The sequence below is a fragment of the Durio zibethinus genome, chromosome 26, assembly GCF_047325235.1.
Source record: "Durio zibethinus cultivar Kanyao isolate XHJ-2024 chromosome 26, ASM4732523v1, whole genome shotgun sequence".
In the NCBI taxonomy this organism is placed as follows: Eukaryota; Viridiplantae; Streptophyta; class Magnoliopsida; order Malvales; family Malvaceae; genus Durio; species Durio zibethinus.
This window is the reverse complement of record NC_143187.1, coordinates 1,481,001-1,501,621: the sequence shown is the minus strand read 5'-3', so window position 1 is coordinate 1,501,621 and position 20,621 is coordinate 1,481,001. Positions and strand designations below refer to the sequence as shown.

Genomic DNA, 20,621 nt, shown 5'->3' with positions numbered 1-20,621 from the left:
AATTTGAATTTAGATTATTTTGATTCGTCATTTTAATTTTTACGTTTTATGAGTTTGACTTTTGAATTTCAATAACTTTGAGTTTTAAATTGTTAACTTTTATAATTTAATTAAAATTAATTAAAATTTAAATTAATTTTGAATAGTTCGAATTCGAACTATTTCTCTTTTTAAGTTAATTTTAATTCGAATTGGAGGGTGGTTCATGTCATTAATTCGTGTGTTTGTCTGGTTACATAAGTTGGGTTGATTAGGGGATTCAACAACTTTGTGAATTTTGATCATCTTCTCGATAGAAATAGCAGAATTGACAACTGGCGGCTGCTCTGACGTGGCATTTTTTGATTGCTTCTTTTAACACATGGCACCGACAGAACCCGTACTCTCTCCTTTCCTATATAAAACCCACAATTTCATTTGTATTTATCTTCTCGTTTTAGACCCAAAAATTTAAAGTTACGAAACGAAGTCATGTCATCAAGCTCCAGCACGGTCACCGGAGACGAGAAGCTCCGGCAGTCAGAGGCGGCGATCTCCGGTAACCTAACAGCTCCAAACATGAGCACGGAGGCCATCCCATTTTCCTCTGGAAACCCTAGAATAGAAGAGACGCGTGGAGTTATGCATCTCTTCTCCAATGACGCTGTTTCCACCCTTCCGGTAATCTCGTCCTTTAAATTTTTTCCAGTCTTTGAGAATTCTCAATGATTCTTTTTATCTTATGTAAAAAAAATTGTAAAATTTTCATATTTATTTAACCGAAAATTTAACTAATTTAAGAGAGTTCGTTGTAGTTAATGTTATTTCAATGTTTATAGGTTGAAAGAAAACCTCTTGTGTGTGTGCTAGGGGTGCCGAACCACATGACATACGCCGATTTCTGTCAGTTTTGTGCTTCATTTATCCATCACATATTGGAGATGAGAATTGTCAGGTAAAAAGGATTGACATATTTCAACATTATTATCATCCATTCTGTGATTCATGGTCAATGCCTTACTAAAAATGACTGGAGTTGGCGTTAATGTGCATCCATTCGCCTTTGTTTAGATAATATTTCTTTGATTGTGGTTGGTCATGCTCATTGACTGAGATTTTAAATTTTTATTGCTGTCATTTGTGGCGATGATTAGGAACGATGGAATGGAGGATCGCTATAGTGTTTTGATACGGTTTGATAGTCAAGACTCTACAGATAAATTCTACAGGCATTTTAACAACAGACAATTTAATTCTCTTGAGGTAGGGCTTCTTTTTCTTTAGTGGGAGAGTGTAGTTTTGATGAACTTATCTGTGTTTATGCTGTTGTCATTATTTATTGTTTTTCTGGGCAAGTTTTTTTACTGATTTTGGTTTTATTTAGGAAGAAGCTTGCCGTGTGCTTTTTACAGTGGATGTGCAGTTCACGGGCTACACTGGTTCTCTTGACCATGTACAGTCTCCCCCTGCAAGTTCAACTGAGCAGCCTTCATGTCCAGTTTGTCTTGGTACCTTCTTCAGCTATGTTTTAGAAATTTCCTATAATTTACCTTTTCTCTGTAGAGTACTCTTTATTGTTACTTCTTAGTCATAAAGTTTCACACATTAGACGAATATGATCAAAATTTTTGGAAAAAAAGAAATAAAAATTATAAAACAGAATTGTCTGGTTTTACATATAGCTTTGCCATCCCTTTTAAGGACTTATTCAGTTAGAGCATCCAAGTGCTAGCCATGCTGGTAGACTAAAATAATAAGGAAACCCTATTTGCTTCTCATTTTGGCCTGTTTAATGGCCAAGTCGATATACTATGCAAAGTACGTCTTATGAGTCAAATTGCATGTGTCAAACCTGAATTTTCTGCTGGGCCAAGTGTTAAGGAGATAAAGCATTGTAATCTAGTTGAGTGCATACCAGATTAAACCAAAGTTATTAATATTGTATTGGTACTGATGTGCTGGCCAGTGCACACCAACTTTTGTCAAACCATTACACAGTACCCTCACTGCTATTCCGCATCATTCTAACAGGCTGCAGCACGTATGCCATACAATACCCTCAATGTTGTTCTCCTTTCTTCTTCCATTTACTGTCCATACGTTTTCTTTCTCTCTTGCATAGTTCTTCTCTTTAAGTCGGTTATATCATGTATGCTGCTAGTGAGATCAGCACATGTGGTATGTTTTTGCAAGCTTAGTGCATATTTCTATGGGACAGTAAACTCTGGATGGCATAATATTCCTCTTTCTTTTGCCTTCTGTTACAGAGAGATTAGACCAGGAAGCAAGTGGAATTCTCACAACCATCTGTAATCATTCCTTTCATTGCTCCTGTATTTCAAAATGGACAGATTCTTCTTGTCCAGTAAGTGACTATGATTTTTTTCTACCATTTAACTTTTTTAATAGTCATTGTCCCAGCTTGTATACTGCTGTTGGGCCTTATGAAATTTCAAATACCTGCTCCTTATAGAGAAAGTTTTGAGAGTATATTGAATGTTCTTCACTATTATGTTGCAGGTATGCCGATATTGCCAGCAGCAGCCTGAAAAATCAACATGTTTCATATGTCAAACTTCTGAGAATCTTTGGATTTGTGTCATTTGTGGTTTTGTTGGCTGTGGAAGGTAAAACCCTAGAAGTTTGCTTTCCTCTGGCAGCTTGTGTAGGAACTCTATTCTTGCCATTACTTCCTCTTTTCTTATGTTAGCTGCATCATTTCTTAGAAGAAGCATATTAATGTAGGTATAAAGATGGACATGCTATAATACATTGGAAAGAAACACAACACTGCTATTCTCTTGAATTGGAAACACAGCGTGTCTGGGATTATGTTGGTAACAATTATGTCCACCGACTAATTCAATCCAAAACTGATGGTAAGCTGGTTGAATTGAATTCACATTGTCTGCATGCTAATGATGGCTGTGGGAGCTGTGACTGTGTAGATTCTGGAATTAGTGAGGCTTTTTTGAGCTGTGAAGCTGAGGTAGTAAATTTTCTATATTTTATTTTGACACATGTTTTTGGTTCTATTATATAATACACTGCTCTTACTTTTAGTTTTTTTTTTCTCAGATTGTTAATGAATACAATGAACTACTTCGCACCCAGCTTGAGAACCAAAAATTTGTAAGTGTTTGCTTCCCCCTTTTTTGGACAATGAAGGAGCTACTCTTTAAGCTTATGATTAATGCAAGCTTGATTTCATTATAGTATTTTGAGTCTTTGCTTCAACAAGACAATGAAGAAACAGAGAGAGCAATTGCAGATGCCGTTAACAAGGCTGCCATGCAAAAACGACAGAAAATTCAGGCTAAGCTCGAAAGATGTGTGAAGGAAAAGAAATTTCTAGAGGATGTGAGTACTAAGCTCTTGATCTCAAAAGTATCTACAGTTTGTTTCAGATTATTTCAAAAGTAATTATTCTTTCTTTTTTTATTCTTTAACAAATTAATTAAGTACAAATTTGTTGTTTCTGCATGTAGCTCAATGAGAATCTTTTGAAAAACCAGGAGATATGGAAAGCAAAGCTATTGGAAGCTGAAGAGAGGTATGGCTAGTTTAATAGCCTTTTTTTGTTGTAGGTTATTGCAATAATCTTTTACATGCTATTGTCTTTGACATGTTTGGATGTTTTTAAAATTGGAACAGACCTTTGTAAGTTTACAATGACTTTTGCAAAGTTAGGAGTATTTTCCAAAATAAAGCTATCAAAAAAATTTATTTCTACCTACAGCCCTACGTGAACACTTAAGATATTTGCCAACACATGTCATTCACTGTATTTTTGGGGTGGTTGTCTGTCCCTTTAAGATGGGATAATCATGTGAATTGTAATTTGAATGCAGGAAATAGATGTTGGTAGTTGTTAGATGTAAGTTTGGCTAGCTTCAGTCTTTTGCCTTTTCTTTTTCTGATAGGTGAGCAAAGGAATGTATTTTGAGTTTTATAGTCTCGGAAGTTGTATATGACATTTTAGTTAGATAAACATTTTTATTTAAAAATGGCTGAATTCTGATATTATAGTTTGCTAGCCATTTAGAACATATCACCGTCACTGAGAAAAAGGAAAGGTATGACGGCAAAATCAGTTCAAATTAAACTTGGAAGAATTAGACCATTAAACAGTAACTTTCCATTTAACAAACTTGCATCTTTGAAAATCTTATATGCTCTAAGGATCATTTTTATTTTGATTGTGCGTTGATGGTAACTGGAACTAAGGTTGGATTGCAAAATTTATTGGTACAGCATGATTGGATTTTATCCCCTGTGAGTTGGATTTTAGGTCCAAATAACGTTATGATCCTTAGAGGCATTGCTGGAACACAACCTAGTGTTAGAAAAGCTTTCTCCTTTGGTGACAGCCACAGCATTATGAATCTATAGAGGAAGCCATATGATGTCTTTTTGATCAACCATAAATGCTTAGTTGTAACTTTTAACCACATGCAAACTGATTCTATGCTGAAATGATTATTTGATCTTCAAATCATGTTCCTTTGTTGAGAAGGATAGTCACTGACATATATGCCTAATGAACTAGTATTTTGGAGAGCATATTACTTACAATCAATCATTGCACTACAATTAATCAATTACAATTCGGAATTATGTGGGGTTCATCAAAATTTTATGTGAAACCTAAACTTATAAGTGGTAGACCTATATACAATTCTTTATTTTGATTAGATAATTATAGAATTGTAGGTGAATGCTCCCAGTACGTGGTAAATGTCTGGTTTATCTCTGTTGTACTTTGATTTTATGTAATGTTGAGAACTTTTTTCAGGGAAAAGAAGGCTTTGAGGATGAAGGATGAAAAAATCCAGGCCTTGGAGGAACAGGTGAGGGCATTATTTGGATTTTTGAACAGCTTTAGTGCACTGTTGTTGTAGTCAGGTTGCCATCTTAATTTACCTATATCAATCTTCAGTTGCTAATTTCCATGCACTTGCAGCTTAGAGATTTGATGGCACAGCTTGAAGCAGGGCAGACAGTTGAGCAGTTGTCAATATCAAATGAAATTAATGATAGCACTGTCTTGCCAATATCAGCAGAGCATTCTTTGGTGAAGGAAGAAAAAGATCCTAAAAATGAAACAAGCAGCTAAGGATGGATGAACAATGATAAAAGCTACTTCCAGAAAATAGTCCTTGTGTATGAAATTATGAATTCCTTGTTCCTCTACAAGTCTGAGGTTTTTGGTTTTAGGTTTCAGATTGATCAGTAATTTTTGAGTTTTCTCTAGAGAACTAGCTGTAAAAAGTTGAGGGTTAAAAGCTAAAGAAAGAATTAGAGCAAATATGAGATGATTGTGCGCATAAACACATCTTTTGATGCAAAAATTCCAAAATATTCTCATTAATGCTCTTTTGTTTTTCATATTTTCCATGTTTCATAGTCCCGCCTGGCACATCAGAAGCCAAAAGGATTTAATTTAACCCAACGGTGAAATGCTGGAACTTTAGTCCTGAGGAGCAAAACATACTTTGATCATGTGTTCCCGTTTTCTAGTTCTTGGATTTGTTTTCTCTTAGAGAAATAAGTTACTAGTAACTAAAGCGTAAATAGAAATTACTAGAAAAAAATAATATCCCTGGATAAACCTATGTTTGGCAATTGCCCGTAGCATCTCAAAATCGGATCAACGTTTAGATTCGCTGATTCACTGGTTTGTTCGACTAACTTAAAAACTATTTGTAAGGTTGATTTCCATTTTGAAAAAAATGAGAAAATATTTATAATGTTTATATGCATATATATTTTTTTATTTAAAACTATATTTAATTTAAATTAATTATTAAAATTAAGAGTTAACCATTCTATTAATAAGTTAAAAAAAATTATTATGCTCGTTGTGTTGACAACAATAGTTAAAAAATAGTAGCATAAAAACTATTCCTGACAATCGTGTACCAGTCTTTGGGCACATCCATTAGTTAATGGCAGGTGAAGGAATAAATAATTATATTATTTAGATAAAGATGTCATGCGTGGTCGGTGGTCGGTGGTCGGTGGTCGATGGTCGATGGTCGATGGTCAATGGTCTTTCCAAGGTATGTAAGTGATGGCAAGTTTGAATATTCCACGTAAAAGGTCTTGTGTGATATTCGGTGATCAATGAATATTGCAATCGTCAAAAATCTGTGAAAAAAAAAAATGTTCTGCCTATTTTCATGGACTTAAATTATGAATTCAATGTAAGAAAACCGATAACTTAAAAAATAAATATATAATTAAATTTATTATTCTAACTCAAGGAGAAAATCAAGTAATTATATATATATATATATGAAGAGATACTTATAACAATGTAAAATTTATTTAGTTTATACGTTTTTATAACATTTTTATATGATTTATATTTGATTAATTTAATCATTATATTTCATGTTTATTCATGTAAATCATGCATATTAAATTTTAAATTAATAACAAATGTCTAATTATTTGTTTGATATAAAAACTTTTAATTGTTAAAAAAAATTATTTATCTGATACAATAAAAATATCAAATCAATTAAAAACTTTACATGCATAACAAGTATTAATTATATTATTAAATCCAACAATCAATTTATTAAAATACTAATTGTAAATTGAAATTTTAAACTATGTAAAATACACTGATATAACTTGATTCCCTTTATATATATATATATATATATATATTTGGATAAAGGTTTTATATATTTTCATTTTCAAGTGTGAAGTGGGTGTATAATTTATTAAGTTGAAAGTCATTGGTTTTCTTTGAATAATATTGCTGCATCATTCTTACTTTTTGAATTAATCAATTTTGTTTGATTCTATTAAATTTGATATATAATCATTTTAAAATGAAAAATTAATATATAGTCGGTTGATATTATTTTTTACAGAAAAAATATGTCCAAACACAATTTCAAGCATAATAATAACTTATCTAGTATTTTTTTTTATGATTGCAATGTGTCATAACTTCTTTATAAAAATAATGAAATTTTTTTTTTCTCCCGTTTTTCTACGTCAGATCCGACCATTATCTGACTAGATTTGATCTTGGCCTCTTTGAAGGCAATTCAATTGATTTGGCATCAGTTTCAATCTCATTAGGCCAAACTCGAATTCGATCATATGAAGGGAGAAATAGGAGGATCGAGAAGGAGAAGAGGAGAAAAAACGAGAAAAGGAAATACAACTTTTTTTTTTTTCCAATCAGTGTTGCCGCTACCAAAGCTAGTATCAGATCCGGGTATAGCCTCCTCTTTCCCCCAAATTGCACTCCGAATCAATTCATTTGTTGAATTATTAATAATCTTTCTCTTCCAAACGCTACCTTTTGCATTATTGTCCTAAAACCAAATTCTTCTCTCTTTTTTTTTTTTTTTTTATTTGTGTTCTTAAATTTTTTTTCGTTTGCTATATAAACCCGCAAAGCCCAACAGTAATAAAAATCAAAGCTTTACCAAAATCCGATAAAAGAATTAAAATAACCAAAATGGGTTCTCTCCAGCTTTTTCACAGCTATGCAGTGTCAGTTTCTCCGGTGACTCATCTCCGCCGTCCATTGAACAAAGGCAGAGTGAGTGCATGTCTAAGCGTGGACGTGGAAGCACCGAATCCGTTGAAATTAAAGTCGAATGGAAGCAAGGGCGTGATAGAAGAAGAAGGGAAAGTTCTTGTGGGAACGTATGCAAGAGCTCCGGTGGTGCTGTCTAGTGGCAAGGGCTGTAAATTGTATGATCCTGAAGGGCGAGAGTTTCTTGATTGTGCAGCTGGGATTGCTGTCAATGCGCTTGGTCATGGGGATCCCGATTGGGTCAGGGCGGTTACAGACCAAGCTAATGTGCTTGCTCATGTTAGTAACGCCTACTATTCCATTCCTCAGGTTAGTTTTTTTTATTGGATTTAAAAATTTTTTTGGGTTTTTGATGTATGGATTTTTTTGTTTTTTGTTGTTATTGAAAGGTTAAGTCCTTTTTAATATATATTTTTAGTTGAATATAATTTCGATTCTTTGTTGTTGGGTTATTGAATTTCAGCTCTGCCTGCGTTTGTTACAATAGAGAACAAGGTGGATTTGCTAATATTAAAATTGAATAAACGTTTAAATATTATATCAATGCTAATATAGTAGTTGTCCTACATAAAAGTAAACCATCATGCATATTGTTGTATTATAAAATTAATTTTTTTTTTTTTTCATTTTTACTCTTGCTTTATAATAGCAAAAGCAATTACCGAAACAGTGCTGAAATATGTTGGTGAAGCAAGTATAGAATTTTTCATTTTCTTTTTATAGGGAAATGAAAATACCTATATTGCTTTTTCTTTCTTAATTACAATTTCATCTCTTTTTCTTGAATGGCTTATAAATTATTGGTTTAACAAGCGTGACAGATATTCCAAATGTAGCTAATGTTTTATGGTTTTTTGGGACCTGTTTGTATGAAAGGATATGTTTTGTTGTTGTAGGTGGAGCTTGCAAAATGTCTGGTGGCTAATTCTTTTGCTGATCGTGTATTTTTCACAAACTCTGGAACAGAAGCAAATGAAGCTGCTATTAAGTTCTCCAGGAAGTTTCAAAGATTTACAAATCCCGATGATAAACAGCCTGCTACAGATTTTATCTCCTTTACTAATAGCTTCCATGGTAGGACCCTGGGTGCCCTTGCTTTGACAAGTAAAGAGCATTATCGTTCACCATTTGAGCCTGTTATGCCTGGAGTTACTTTCCTGGAGTATGGCAACATACAAGCTGCAAAAGATCTAATCCGGCATGGAAAAATTGCTGCTGTATTTGTTGAACCCATTCAGGGTGAAGGTGGAATACACAGTGCAACAAAAGAATTTCTGCAAGCTTTGCGTAAGGCATGTGATGATGCTGGATCCCTCTTGGTTTTTGATGAGGTACACAGCTTCCTCTCTCTTAGAAATAAATTCAATTCAGATTTTTTATCATATCTTCTGAATGTCTTGATCTGATTTAATTTGTGGTTGATCTCGTGCTACCTTGTCTTCCTCTTGTATTTTTCCCAAACAATCCAATGCATGGATTGATGTAAATAACAAATTATGTAAGCAAAACAAATTTTATACATATTTGTTACGATACTAATGGGAAGTCCTATTGTGATCTTATAATGGACTTATGTAATTGTGATTAATCATGATTTAAATTAAAAAAAAAAAAAAACACTGAAACCTCTTACATTCTGCTTGAAACAAAATTATAAGATATTCTTTGATTACATTAAAGTCATATATCTATTAAAATGGGTTAAGATCCAATTTTCTCACATGGATCATGATTTAGACTTTAAGAGTAAACTTTAACTTGATAGTAATTGGTGTTAGTAGAGAAGTAGAAGTAGTTAATCATATTTTCTTCTTCATCGATAACAGAGAAATTGCCAATACACTAGTTCCAATTTTAAAGCACGAGAATGCTTTGAAGACAATCTTTTAGTTGCTCCTTTTTTTTTTTTTTAATTTTTTGAGAGACTTAAGTGGCTTTCTGTTTTCTTTGAATTTTTGAGACTTTGGTGGCTCTCTTTGGTATACATATAACATGTAAAGCTTTTAAATTGGTAAAAGTGATATGATACTTTTCTTTGGTGCTAAAGGGATGTGTAGGTTATAATGAAGATGGAAATTATGCTATGGTAGCTTTGTTTTGTTTCACTTATTTCTAAATTCATCTTGTGCCAGAAGGGGTTCTAACATTTGTTGTCATTGTTGCAATTACTCTTTTTTCCTAGGTCCAATGCGGATTTGGTCGAACTGGTTATCTCTGGGCACATGAAGCATTCGGTGTTTTCCCAGATATAATGACACTTGCCAAGCCTCTTGCTGGAGGTCTTCCTATAGGTGCTGCTTTAGTAACAGAAAGAGTTGCTTCTACTATAGTCCACGGAGACCATGGAAGTACTTTTGCTGGTTCACCTCTTGTGTGTAGTGCTGCTATTGCTATTTTGCATAAAATTACAAATCCTAGATTCTTGTCCAGCGTCTCAAAGAAAGGTCATTACTTCAAAGAAATGTTGATCCAAAAGCTCGGAGGAAATTCACATGTGAAAGAAGTGCGTGGTTTGGGCCTGATAATTGGAATAGAGCTGGATGTGTCTGCTTCACCACTTGTAGATGCCTGCAGAAATTCCGGTCTTCTAGTATTAACTGCAGGGAAAGGAAATGTTGTGAGACTGGTGCCACCATTGATCATCTCAGAGAAAGAATTGGAGCATGCAGCTGAGATTTTACATGAATGTTTACCTGCACTTGATAGTAGTAACTGAGGTCAGGAGAATTGATAACAGCATCTAGTTCCAAATAAGACATTTAGAATGTTTAATCTAGTATGTGAAATTTGCTGCTGTAATGTTAACTAATAGAATAATCAAAATCCCATAATTATTCTAAAATTTCTAGTCAATCCCATAACGAAATGTGTTGTTTGAAAAAGGGAAATGAAATAGCAGTAGTGTACATCTGGTTAAAACAGTAGTAGATGAATGATGGAGAAAATCTAGCGTTGAGGCGCAACCTACGCGATTCTCTTCTTACTTTAGAGACGTCCTTAATCCTTACAAAGATTTTTCCAAGTGGGGGTACCTGATTTTTTTTCAATATTTATATCATATTTTATATAAAAAAATTATGTCAATTAACCTCAACATAAAAAAATATAAAATTTATATTTTTAATAAAATATATAATTTTTATTAAAATTTTAAATTATATTTTTAGTGTGTTAACATATGATATTTTAAATTGCAAAATCTATGAATGGTCATCATTCTGCCAATGCTAGCAGCAGTTGAGGTTGAGTGAAGCAAGGCACTAACCAGCTACCATGTTGGAAATTACATTAAACTTGATAATAATTTACATGAATTCGGTGCAAACTATATGACATGACTAATGTAATATTTAATTAGAAACGAGGCAGTTCTAGGGTAAACTTCCCTATGGTAAAGCCAGTGCAAGGGGTGGGGTCCAAGACTAGGCCATTAGTGACTTAGGCCTAGCCCAGCATTCTTCTATGCTGAATACTGACAAGAGCGGGTCCGTGGGAGTAAACCAATGAAGCAAATCCACCTTTTTGTTTGACCACTATTGATCTTTTCGTTCAAAATTACTATTCTTGTGAAAAGGGTACGTGGATAATGGAAGAATCTTCACAGGTGGCTCTATCAATTGACTCAAATGAGGAAATTACAAAAGTTAGTGGCATCTGATGACCAAACTCTACATTTCCCCACACAAGCGAAACCAAAAGCAATACCAATGAAATTATCAAAATCCAAAACCAACCGAGATTCGACTAGAGTTTTGCTTGACACAAAAATACAGAGCTCCGAAGTACAGGAAATCATAAAGATATCATAATGGCATTCTTTCTTCTTGGGATTTTCTCATACACCATTTTTTTTTTTGTTCTCTCTCATTCTTTCGCAAAACCCCGAGTTAAAATGTGTCCTATTACAAGTGAAGAACTCTCAGTCCAATGATAGTGTTAAAAACACACACACGCACACTTAATTATAAGCCCATCGCGTGCTTCAGTATCAGAATTCAGAACCCACTTTCTCTTGGGAAGAACACCCCATTCCTCTCTTCAATATCTGCATAGATAGACTGGTTCAGAGACTTATAGACCGACATTCTTCTTTGTTCCTAGCGAATGTTTCTTCAAATATCCCAATTCCACCAACAACATTGAAAAAACTGCCCAAAATAAAGCCAACAACCCCAATCTATTGTAGGTATTTTCTTGCATGTTTTTAGTGTTCCATTGAGAGAAAGATTTGAGTTTTTGCATGGATTATTTGCCTAGCAATTGACTTCAAAACGTCCAGCCTGATGTATCTGATGGACCACTGATCATTTGCTTGTGCTTTGCAGTTTCTATTTTGTTTCTCCTAGTCAAGCCAACTAATCTTAATTAGACAGCAAAAGTTGCATTGGTTTGCTTCAACTTTGGTATTTTCAACATAACCTCGGTTTTCTTATTGTCCCAGCCTTTGTTTTTGCATGAAGATGAGGTTATTTCAAGATAACTTCTTTTAAAATGTTTTTTTTTTGTATTTTTTTTGTATTAGAGGTTTAAAGAACAAATATAAATTGACTTATACATTTACCAAAGACAAATCTGGTATATGTATTGTATAGAGTGCAAATTTCAACACATTAAAACTTGTTTAGGAAGAAGGGTAGCATGCATGCATGCATGGATTCACTATCACATGATTATGATACCAATTGGAATAAATTATCAGAAAAAAACTATATGATTTTGATTAGTCAAACATATTGTTAACTGTGCAGTGAGTTTAACATCTCATTTCAACATATATAGCAAGCATTTGCAGTGAGTTTTCAATGTTGCAACATCGGAATTGAATAAATAACTGTATGTTGATCTCGAAAGAATATAGTGCTTTGGTCGGTTATAATAACATTGTTTGGCTTTGTCTTTTTGCTGTCAAAGTGTTTAATATTGATACTTGAAACATGCAAATATTATTATGTTATCGCAATATAAAGCCTCTTACCAAGTATATATTAATTAATTGTCGTAAGTGTAACACTCGAGTATGACTGATCAATTATAAATGCATACATATATATATATATATATTCAAAAAAAGTTGTTTGAAATTTCTTTTAATAAAAAATAAATTTTATTATAAAATTTTAGGATATTATTAACAATTTAACAAAATATTGGCATTATCTTTCCTATGCACGTAGGGCTCGAAATGTTGTTTATCAAAAAAATTCTTTTTTTCATTATATATATATATATATATATATATATATAGAGAGAGAGAGAGAGAGAGAAAGAGAGCAATATGAATGAAATTATCAAAATTTCATGGAAATTCACAGATTTATCTAAGTTTATATTGAGGAAATATTTACCAAAAAGTCGAGTAAATTCTACAAGCTTTTAATAATTTTGCCAATATATAATTAATGACTCCTGAAATTTTTATATTTTTAGCAAATATAAATGAGAAATTTAATTAGCCTCTTTATCCTAAGTTGTATCCCTAATATTCGCAACCGATTGAAACAAGTCAATATGTTTAAAGTACATTTGCCACAATAAACAATAAAAAAAAATACGCAAATTAAAATAGCAATAAAACAGATTACGAAATTATATGATTCGGCATAAAGCATATGTACATGGACAAAGGAAAATGAGAGAAGTTTTTACTATAACCAAAATAAGGTGAAAATTATAAATGTTTTGAAACTCATAACGCATCCTAAAATTAAGCTTGTCAACCCTTAAAACACCTTTAAGTGTGTGTATTTATATAATCTGAAGATACATAAAATATTTAAAATTTTAAATTAAAATACGATATATCATATTTAAAAATTTAAAAATAATAATTATAAATCAAGCATTCGATATGATTTTAATAAAAAAATTATTGATTAACTTTGAATCCAAAATTTTTATATTAAGAGAAATAAATTTTGCTAATTGAACTAGCATCTGGTTGATTAAAACACTTTGACTTATTTCTCTCAAACTTACCTGCTCTCTTTTTCTCTCTGCCCTCTACTTAAGGAACCTGGGCTTCCTTCTGTCTTGCCTTATCCAATCGAGACAAAGCTCAAAGTTGCCTCTCTAAACGTAACTTGAGCCCTATTGAAAGGGTTAATTAGCACTTGATGATTGTAATTCTTGTTTACGAGGGATCATCGTATTGTAATTTATTAAAATAGGTTATCTTATATTTAATAAATTTATAATTTTATATTAAGATCTAATATTTTTATTTATTATTAATTAATTTTGAATTAAATATTTAATATAATATCAAAATTAAAAAATTTTTATTTTTACTTATATATAATAATTAATTAATTTTGAATTTGATGCTTAACATAACACTGTTAATATCGAGCAACAAAATCAGCCTACTGTCAAAGACATGTAAGATTAGCCGGACTTCATTCAAGGATGCATTGCCGAGTCAACTTTGATTTTATTCTCTTCCTAATTATCCAGGACTAGTACCATAAATCATGCAATAATTATTTATACAGTTTTTGTGTCATTGTAATTTACTATTGATTTTACATTTAGGTAAACACATGTACAATTATAAATTTTTTTTGAACTGATAAAATAATTTAATTAATTTATACAATAAAAAATTTTTAATTTTAATATTTATGATCATTCTGCTATTTTAAGCTATAATTTCTTATATATTTTTTGAAAAAAAAAAACTCTCTTTCTCTCTATTTTAAAAGAAAATTTTTTAAATTAAATTTAAATCAATTAAAATAAAATTTTTTTTAAATTTTATCACTTTATTAATTATATTTATTATATTCATATAAATCTTTAATTATTACTTTATTCACAAGTAATAAAAAAATTGAAAAAAATTAAAAGGTAAGAAATGGTGTGATTAACATGATCAGGACCTTTCATGCGTCAACATACGCCAAATGGCTCAACGCTACCATCATCATCCTTCATCAAGATCAACACCATCTTTCCACTTACATATCGGTTATTCAACTGCCTCCACACGGTTACTTCCTTGCACCTTCTCTACACCCAATCCATTCTAAGTAATAACCTGTTTACCAAAGCTTAAAAATAAACAAATAAACATCATCATCAACATCTATCTCTAGTCAAAACGTCAAACAATCTAATCCTTCGATGCCAACTTGACGTCACTCAATCTGACGGCTATTAACAAAACAAGACTCTCGAGATTACGCACATTAATACCTATTACTGTACTCTATGATTTCTCCCCCAAGTTCCGGATTACCCCTAAGTTTTTATCTCATTTACAATCATGTCCCTCTCCAGTCTTCCAATTATAATTCCGAGTAGAATCTAGAGATTCCAACACAGTAGAGTTATTTCTGACCTTTTAAGTCCTTAATCTTCCCCCATCAAATCACCTTTGTCACACTTCTAGTTTAATGACATTTTCATCCCTCAAATAAGCTAAATTTGACTTTCATAATTGGGGTGTTTACGTATTTTGAAGCCTAATCCCGTTTCTTTTCATAGGATGTTTTCGTAATGGCCTTGAAAGAATCAAAGAATGTATAAAAATTGTTGTGAATTAGAACAAAACGGAAGGGTAAAATGGGTAACACTGAAAGGGATCCTCTGTACTGGCAATGTAAATATTACGGATTACGGTCTCATCGAAGTTGACAGGAATATCTTCAAATTCTAAATAAAATCTTTTTTGTTAAAGTACACAATTAATAATTTTAATTAAATATTAATTTATTTTACTTTTTATCTATAAATATATGGTTAATACTTCACTCGGCTATCAAAGCCCTTTTAATTTGTTTGTCTTGCTCATTCATTCCAGCTCCTGCGATGCAAAGCCCTTCAATTGTAAATAACCATCTCTTACAAACCGTTTCATTCTTCCATAGGCCAGAAACGTCTGAAACAACTGAAACGCCTTGCCTTTACAAGCCTCCTGGTGGTTCTTCTGACCTATCTTCTTGTTCCTCAATGATAGCCCCTACCCATTTTTACAGGCTAAACGATCTACTCATTTGCTCTGAATTTCCGAGTGTTTTTTCGCTCAATGGCTTTGATAAGAATCGTGAAAATAAACCTGAAACCATAATCGAAAGTACTTGTATCGAAACGCCTCCAGTTCTTGATGGGATAGCCGCTGTGGTTGGCCAACACGTTCTCTTTGGTAACAACAAAGCCAACCCCACCGCAAACAGCCACAGCAACAGTGTAATTTCCTCCAATGCTGACGCTAGTAAACTCGAAACGTCAGGTTTCGTTTCGGTGTCACAAGGTTTCGGGTCTAACAAGAGAAACCTGATGATCACTCCTGCTGTTTCTGTGCAGAAAAGCTACAGAGGTGTAAGAAAGAGGCCATGGGGGAGGTGGTCAGCAGAGATACGCGACCGTATTGGGAGGTGCCGGCACTGGCTAGGCACATTCGACACGGCTGAGGAGGCTGCCCGTGCGTATGACGCGGCGGCGAGGTGGCTGAGAGGGTCAAAAGCCAAGACCAACTTTGAAATTCCATCGGTTTTAAGTCTGTCATCACTCTCTGCTTCATCTTCATCTACAGATGCAAAGAAGAAGGTGAAAGGTAAAGCTAAAAGCGAGAGGAAATGCGCGGTGGTTACCTCCGTGGCTCATTTGTTCAGTTCTAATAGTAGCTTTGGTAGAAACGAAGGGAAAGTAAATGTGGAACTGGAGTTGAAGTTGCGTGTGGGACTTAATAGCAAGGGTACTACATCAAATATTACCGGTTTAGTCAAACAGTCAATTCCTTCCTATCAGTAGCTTCTTTTTACTTCCCTTCTTAAACGTCCTTTTTCGAGGCTTCTAGTAACTAAATGTAATCATGCTGGGAAGATACCTCTTTGTTTTTGCATCAGAGTGTGCATTAAAGCAAAGGAAGATGGCTTTTATGGGCTGTTAGTAGTCTAAATCTAGGAATATATAAACATATAATGAATATATAGAAAGAAACTGACATTATTGTAGTAAATTAATCTCCTTTGCCTGTGTTTGAATGCTTTATCTTTCTTTTCTTTGGTTCTTGTGTTGAACATGAACTGAGAGTGGCATAGCCTTGAGAGAGAGAGAGAGAAAATTGTTTGAAGCATTTTTTGGTGGTGGAGTGCACGAATTGCATATACACAGTGATTTAGTAGCTTTTTCTTTTAGGTATAATATTCACAGCAGTACTGAGTTAGTGAGCCCCAGAGAAGAGATGCCAGATGGTTTCTTGTTGCACGATGAACTGAATCTTTTACTTGAGCTTACTCTCTCTTAATTTGTTTGCCTATGTTTGCAAATCTAAGAAGAGCTACAAGTTAATTATACCAGTAGTTTCTTTTTAAAGCAATTTTGATGCTGTAGTTTTAGTAAACAATACACATATTTTATATAAGATGCTAATCATCTGCAACACTCGAAACCCACGAGGATGTGGAGATTCCAATAATTTCTTCTTCATGTCTTTGCTTTGTAAAATGTCTATGGATACAAGTCATAATTGTTGAACAAACTTTTGGAAAGCAAACAAAATCCAGGACACTGCTAGCCCTTTTCTCTGACGTAGGTGGCCTAGCAAAGCTGAGGGAAGGTCGGGGTGGCGACCTTTTGTTCAACCTGATTTCATGCAAGTAGTAGCTGGACTATATAAACCTAGTTTCAACAACAACATAAAGCTGAAAGATAATCATCATCATCACTGTTAATCAAGTACCAGTACAAAATAATCTATCTTACAAACAAAGCACAGTGGGAAAAGGCTAGTATTCCTCCGACCAAGGTTTTATATCAATCGAGTTACCTGGATTACTTCAATTGAAAACTAATTATCGTCAAATTAATTGATGCATGTCACTAATATATTTATATATATATATATATTCAATCATGCACCGGGACCCATTAAATCGTCAATCACATCAACTCCTCCACAAATGTTCTTGTGAAACAAAGGTTGAACAACTTTTCTTTTAACAAATGAGAATACATCACTGCTTTATAAGTTAAAATATACAAATAAAACTAATCATTAAATCTAATAATTAAAAAATCAGCTAAAAAACATATATGGTGTCCTTGTATTGAACTTAGTTTAGCTCGTTTCAAGCCTAATTCAACCTTTGGGCCTTGAAAAGACCTAAGGCCAACCTTAAGTCCCATCCTTTTTTTTTCGTCTTTTTGTTTTTTAACATAGCTAAAAGGCTAAAACAAAAAAATGGTTTCTTTGATCCAGTTAGAGTTTCTCGTTCGGGTAGAATTATTTTGAAAGTGTTGTAAAAAAAAAATTAAAATAGCATTTGAAAAATTTAATGCAGAAGTGTTATAAAATATTAAAATTATTTGATAGTATTTTCACATATTTTAATTTTAATAGAAAATTAAAATAGTTAATTTTATTAAACTAAATCATAAGTTTTAAATGAAATAAATAAAATCAATAGAACAATTAGACTAAATAAAAAATATGAATTTAAAATAATATAATTCTTCCTATAATTTTATGAATTATTAAATAATGAGGAAAGGATGTAAAAAATATTAAATATTTGTTACTAAACATTATTATTTTTTTTGAATAAATTTTTTTATTTATAACTTCATCTAAAAACACAAATAAATTTCTCACCAAAGTGAAAAATCTTAAAATTTTGAGATACAAACGCTTATCTTTAGCTTTTATAGTAAAAAAGACCTTCCATAAATTGGACCAAACACCAAATAAAAACACAGGGACAGACCTACTAACATATATGGTATCACCTTTCTAGTCAAATGAGAGAAATTACGACATAAATCCTTAATTTTTACCTTTTCATCATAAAGTTTCTTATTAAAAACAACGAGATGAGAACCAAAATTGACATTTTGTCCATATTTTGAGCCAACTTTCACATGGTTTTTCTATTCATGTAAAATTAAAAAGCCCATTGAACTTTGCATCCATGACCATCCTGATCTTTCAGAAACAAGCGCTTTTGGTTCGATTCAGATCAGTGTGGCTGTTCTTTCAGGCCTAAATTACTAAATTCCAGAAACGAACCTGGACTTAACCAAGCCACAGATTCATTGAGCTGTTGCTTACGAATTTTACCTACACGGCCCAAAACGCCCCCACACTTGCCTTTAAATTCCCATTTGTCTAGCTGGGCTAGCATGTCATGTAAGATTGATCTGTGTACAGCCGAAGCTTTAGAATTTAGATCCAGTCATACAGATGAAAAATGGACGTACTTTTTGACAATGAATCTACCATATTGCCTCGCTGCTGTCTGTCTGTCTGTCATTGCCATCAGAGTATCTCCAATCTTAGCTTTTCACTCAGAAACCTGAGTCTGACTGAAATACTGGAATATATATAGTAATATTTACAGTACTGAGTTGGCTTCCACCTCCTGCAGCCTCCCATCAGCCAGATTTTCACACTGAACTCGCCTATCCGCTTCTCCTCCACTACTGAAAGGAAAACAAGGCCTGAGCTGAGCCCCTGAATCTGAATCCAGCCTGATGTAAATATTGTAAATCTGTGGGCACTTGACACTAATGTCCTCGTGTCTTGTCTCAAGATAGATAGATAGATATTCTGTGGACCATGGAATCTAACTTTACATCTTTCCATTTGCCTAGTAGTCTAGAATGTGCACTTCACTTGCCACTTGTTCATTAATCAAACTACTTTAGGAATTTAATGTTGCATTTATAATTGACCTCTTTAGGATAATCATGGCAATTGTCAAGGCTTCGCTGTATATTGTGGTATGTACACTCACCTCCCCCCCCCCCCCTCCCATCATGAGTGTTTTTCTGTAATTATATTATTCAATGGGAAACGTTAATCTTTGTTGTTTAAGAATTCGGATGAGTGCATTGCAGTCACTTGAAAAAGACAAAAGGGGCTCGAGACAACTATCGGAAGTGGTTCTGATATTTGTGTTCCAAAGCTCATGTTTTATCACGTCAAATCGACAAAAAGACTGAAATATCTTAGAGAGCTTTGAGATATTTTAAAGTCTAAAATATCTACCTCACTGATTGAGAAAAATATTACCTAAATGCAATGTATTCTTAAAACAATTGGGCAAGAACAATGAATTAAATGAAAAATACAGGTTTCTTAAAGTAATACACCTTAATGTGTATCCTATCACCAGACGTTATTTAGCAACATTCAATGTTTATGAAACTAAACGGAGGTTGAAAGTGATTCGATATTCATTCAATAATTTAAATAGGCCGATTTAATAAAATAATCGTATCAGTATTAAATACATGTTTCGAAATTAAGCATTAAATATAGTCAATATTTAATAAAAATAACGTTAAATAATAAAAAAAATTTTAATTACTTAATTTATTTAAATAAATTTTTATATTTTTATTATATTCAAATAAATTTTCATCCTTTCATTTACATTCATATAAAATCTTACTTTAAATAAAATATTGATTTATATCAATAATTTATTTAAGTACAAATGAAATATTAAAAATTTATTTAGACACAAATTAAAAGTTAAGTGTTTATTTGAATATAAATTAAAAGTAAATAATTTATTTGATTGTTATAAAAGTATAAAAACTTAAATGAAAAGATAAAATTAAATGATTTTTTTATTATTTTAACCTAAAAATTTAAACACTTGATTCAATGGTAACATTTTTAATCCAAAATAAATAGGTCTCTTCATTACTTTGTTGTCCATTAATCTTTAATATAACTTTAATCATTATTTATAACAATGAAACTCACAATTGGATCTTACAGATGTAAACGGTGATAATGAGTGTATTAAAAAATAATGAATAACAATCAATCTTAAATAAAAAATAAAAAATTCTAATCTCATCATTTAAAAATTTTAAATTAAATAAATATTTAAAAATCGTTCAATTCCATTTAATTGATTATTTGATCAATTTATAAAAATAAAGAAAAATTATTAACAATATTAATAGTAAAATTTTTAGTTTTAAACATAAAATTAATAAGTAATGTCGTAACGGTTTTGAGACCGTCAGACGTAAAAAAGAGTTGTTTTAAAATTGAGAAAAATAAAAAAAAGAGGGAGTCACCACCAATCTTTATTAGAGTGTGATTGGCCACCCAAAA

At 32.3% G+C, this 20,621-nt stretch overlaps 3 protein-coding genes across 7 annotated transcripts; all 3 read left to right on the top strand.

Moving 5' to 3' along the window:
* The first annotated feature begins 388 nt into the window (after nt 1-388).
* On the top strand, nt 389-5,367 carry LOC111274403 (BRAP2 RING ZnF UBP domain-containing protein 2-like). Of its 5 annotated transcripts, none has more exons than XM_089754934.1 (12): nt 389-660; nt 819-934; nt 1,134-1,242; nt 1,364-1,487; nt 2,247-2,344; nt 2,500-2,606; nt 2,725-2,968; nt 3,043-3,111; nt 3,196-3,366; nt 3,468-3,532; nt 4,775-4,829; nt 4,943-5,367. In XM_089754934.1, the coding sequence occupies exons 1-12, from the start codon at nt 472-474 to the stop codon at nt 5,093-5,095; spliced, it is 1,500 nt and encodes a 499-aa protein (XP_089611060.1). In that variant the 5' UTR covers nt 389-471; the 3' UTR covers nt 5,096-5,367. The 5 variants fall into 5 exon arrangements, with proteins under 5 accessions (XP_089611060.1, XP_089611061.1, XP_022714760.2 ...); XM_089754935.1 differs by having other exon boundaries at nt 393-660; nt 3,058-3,111; XM_022859025.2 differs by having other exon boundaries at nt 396-660; nt 3,196-3,339.
* A 1,876-nt stretch (nt 5,368-7,243) lies between these two features.
* On the top strand, nt 7,244-10,388 carry LOC111274402 (acetylornithine aminotransferase, mitochondrial-like). Its single transcript, XM_022859024.2, has 3 exons — nt 7,244-7,855; nt 8,443-8,877; nt 9,729-10,388. Exons 1-3 carry the CDS (start codon nt 7,466-7,468, stop codon nt 10,260-10,262), a joined length of 1,359 nt encoding a protein of 452 aa, XP_022714759.1. The 5' UTR covers nt 7,244-7,465; the 3' UTR covers nt 10,263-10,388.
* A 4,947-nt stretch (nt 10,389-15,335) lies between these two features.
* LOC111275430 (ethylene-responsive transcription factor ERF084-like) lies at nt 15,336-16,483 on the top strand. Its single transcript, XM_022860811.2, has one exon. The coding sequence runs from the start codon at nt 15,356-15,358 to the stop codon at nt 16,295-16,297; it is 942 nt and encodes a 313-aa protein (XP_022716546.2). The 5' UTR covers nt 15,336-15,355; the 3' UTR covers nt 16,298-16,483.
* The last annotated feature ends 4,138 nt before the right edge of the window (nt 16,484-20,621 follow it).

Excerpts from the sequence above, each read along its gene's own strand:
- LOC111274403 (XM_089754934.1), top strand. The coding sequence starts at position 472 with ATGTCATCAAGCTCCAGCACGGTCACCGGAGACGAGAAGCTCCGGCAG. Across the intron at positions 2,345-2,499 it reads GGACAGATTCTTCTTGTCCA|GTATGCCGATATTGCCAGCA; the intron begins GTAAGTGACTAT and ends ATTATGTTGCAG. Across the intron at positions 2,969-3,042 it reads TTTTGAGCTGTGAAGCTGAG|TTTTTTTTTTCTCAGATTGT; the intron begins GTAGTAAATTTT and ends TCTTACTTTTAG.
- LOC111274402 (XM_022859024.2), top strand. The coding sequence starts at position 7,466 with ATGGGTTCTCTCCAGCTTTTTCACAGCTATGCAGTGTCAGTTTCTCCG. Across the intron at positions 7,856-8,442 it reads CCTACTATTCCATTCCTCAG|GTGGAGCTTGCAAAATGTCT; the intron begins GTTAGTTTTTTT and ends TTGTTGTTGTAG. Across the intron at positions 8,878-9,728 it reads CCCTCTTGGTTTTTGATGAG|GTCCAATGCGGATTTGGTCG; the intron begins GTACACAGCTTC and ends CTTTTTTCCTAG.
- LOC111275430 (XM_022860811.2), top strand. The coding sequence starts at position 15,356 with ATGCAAAGCCCTTCAATTGTAAATAACCATCTCTTACAAACCGTTTCA.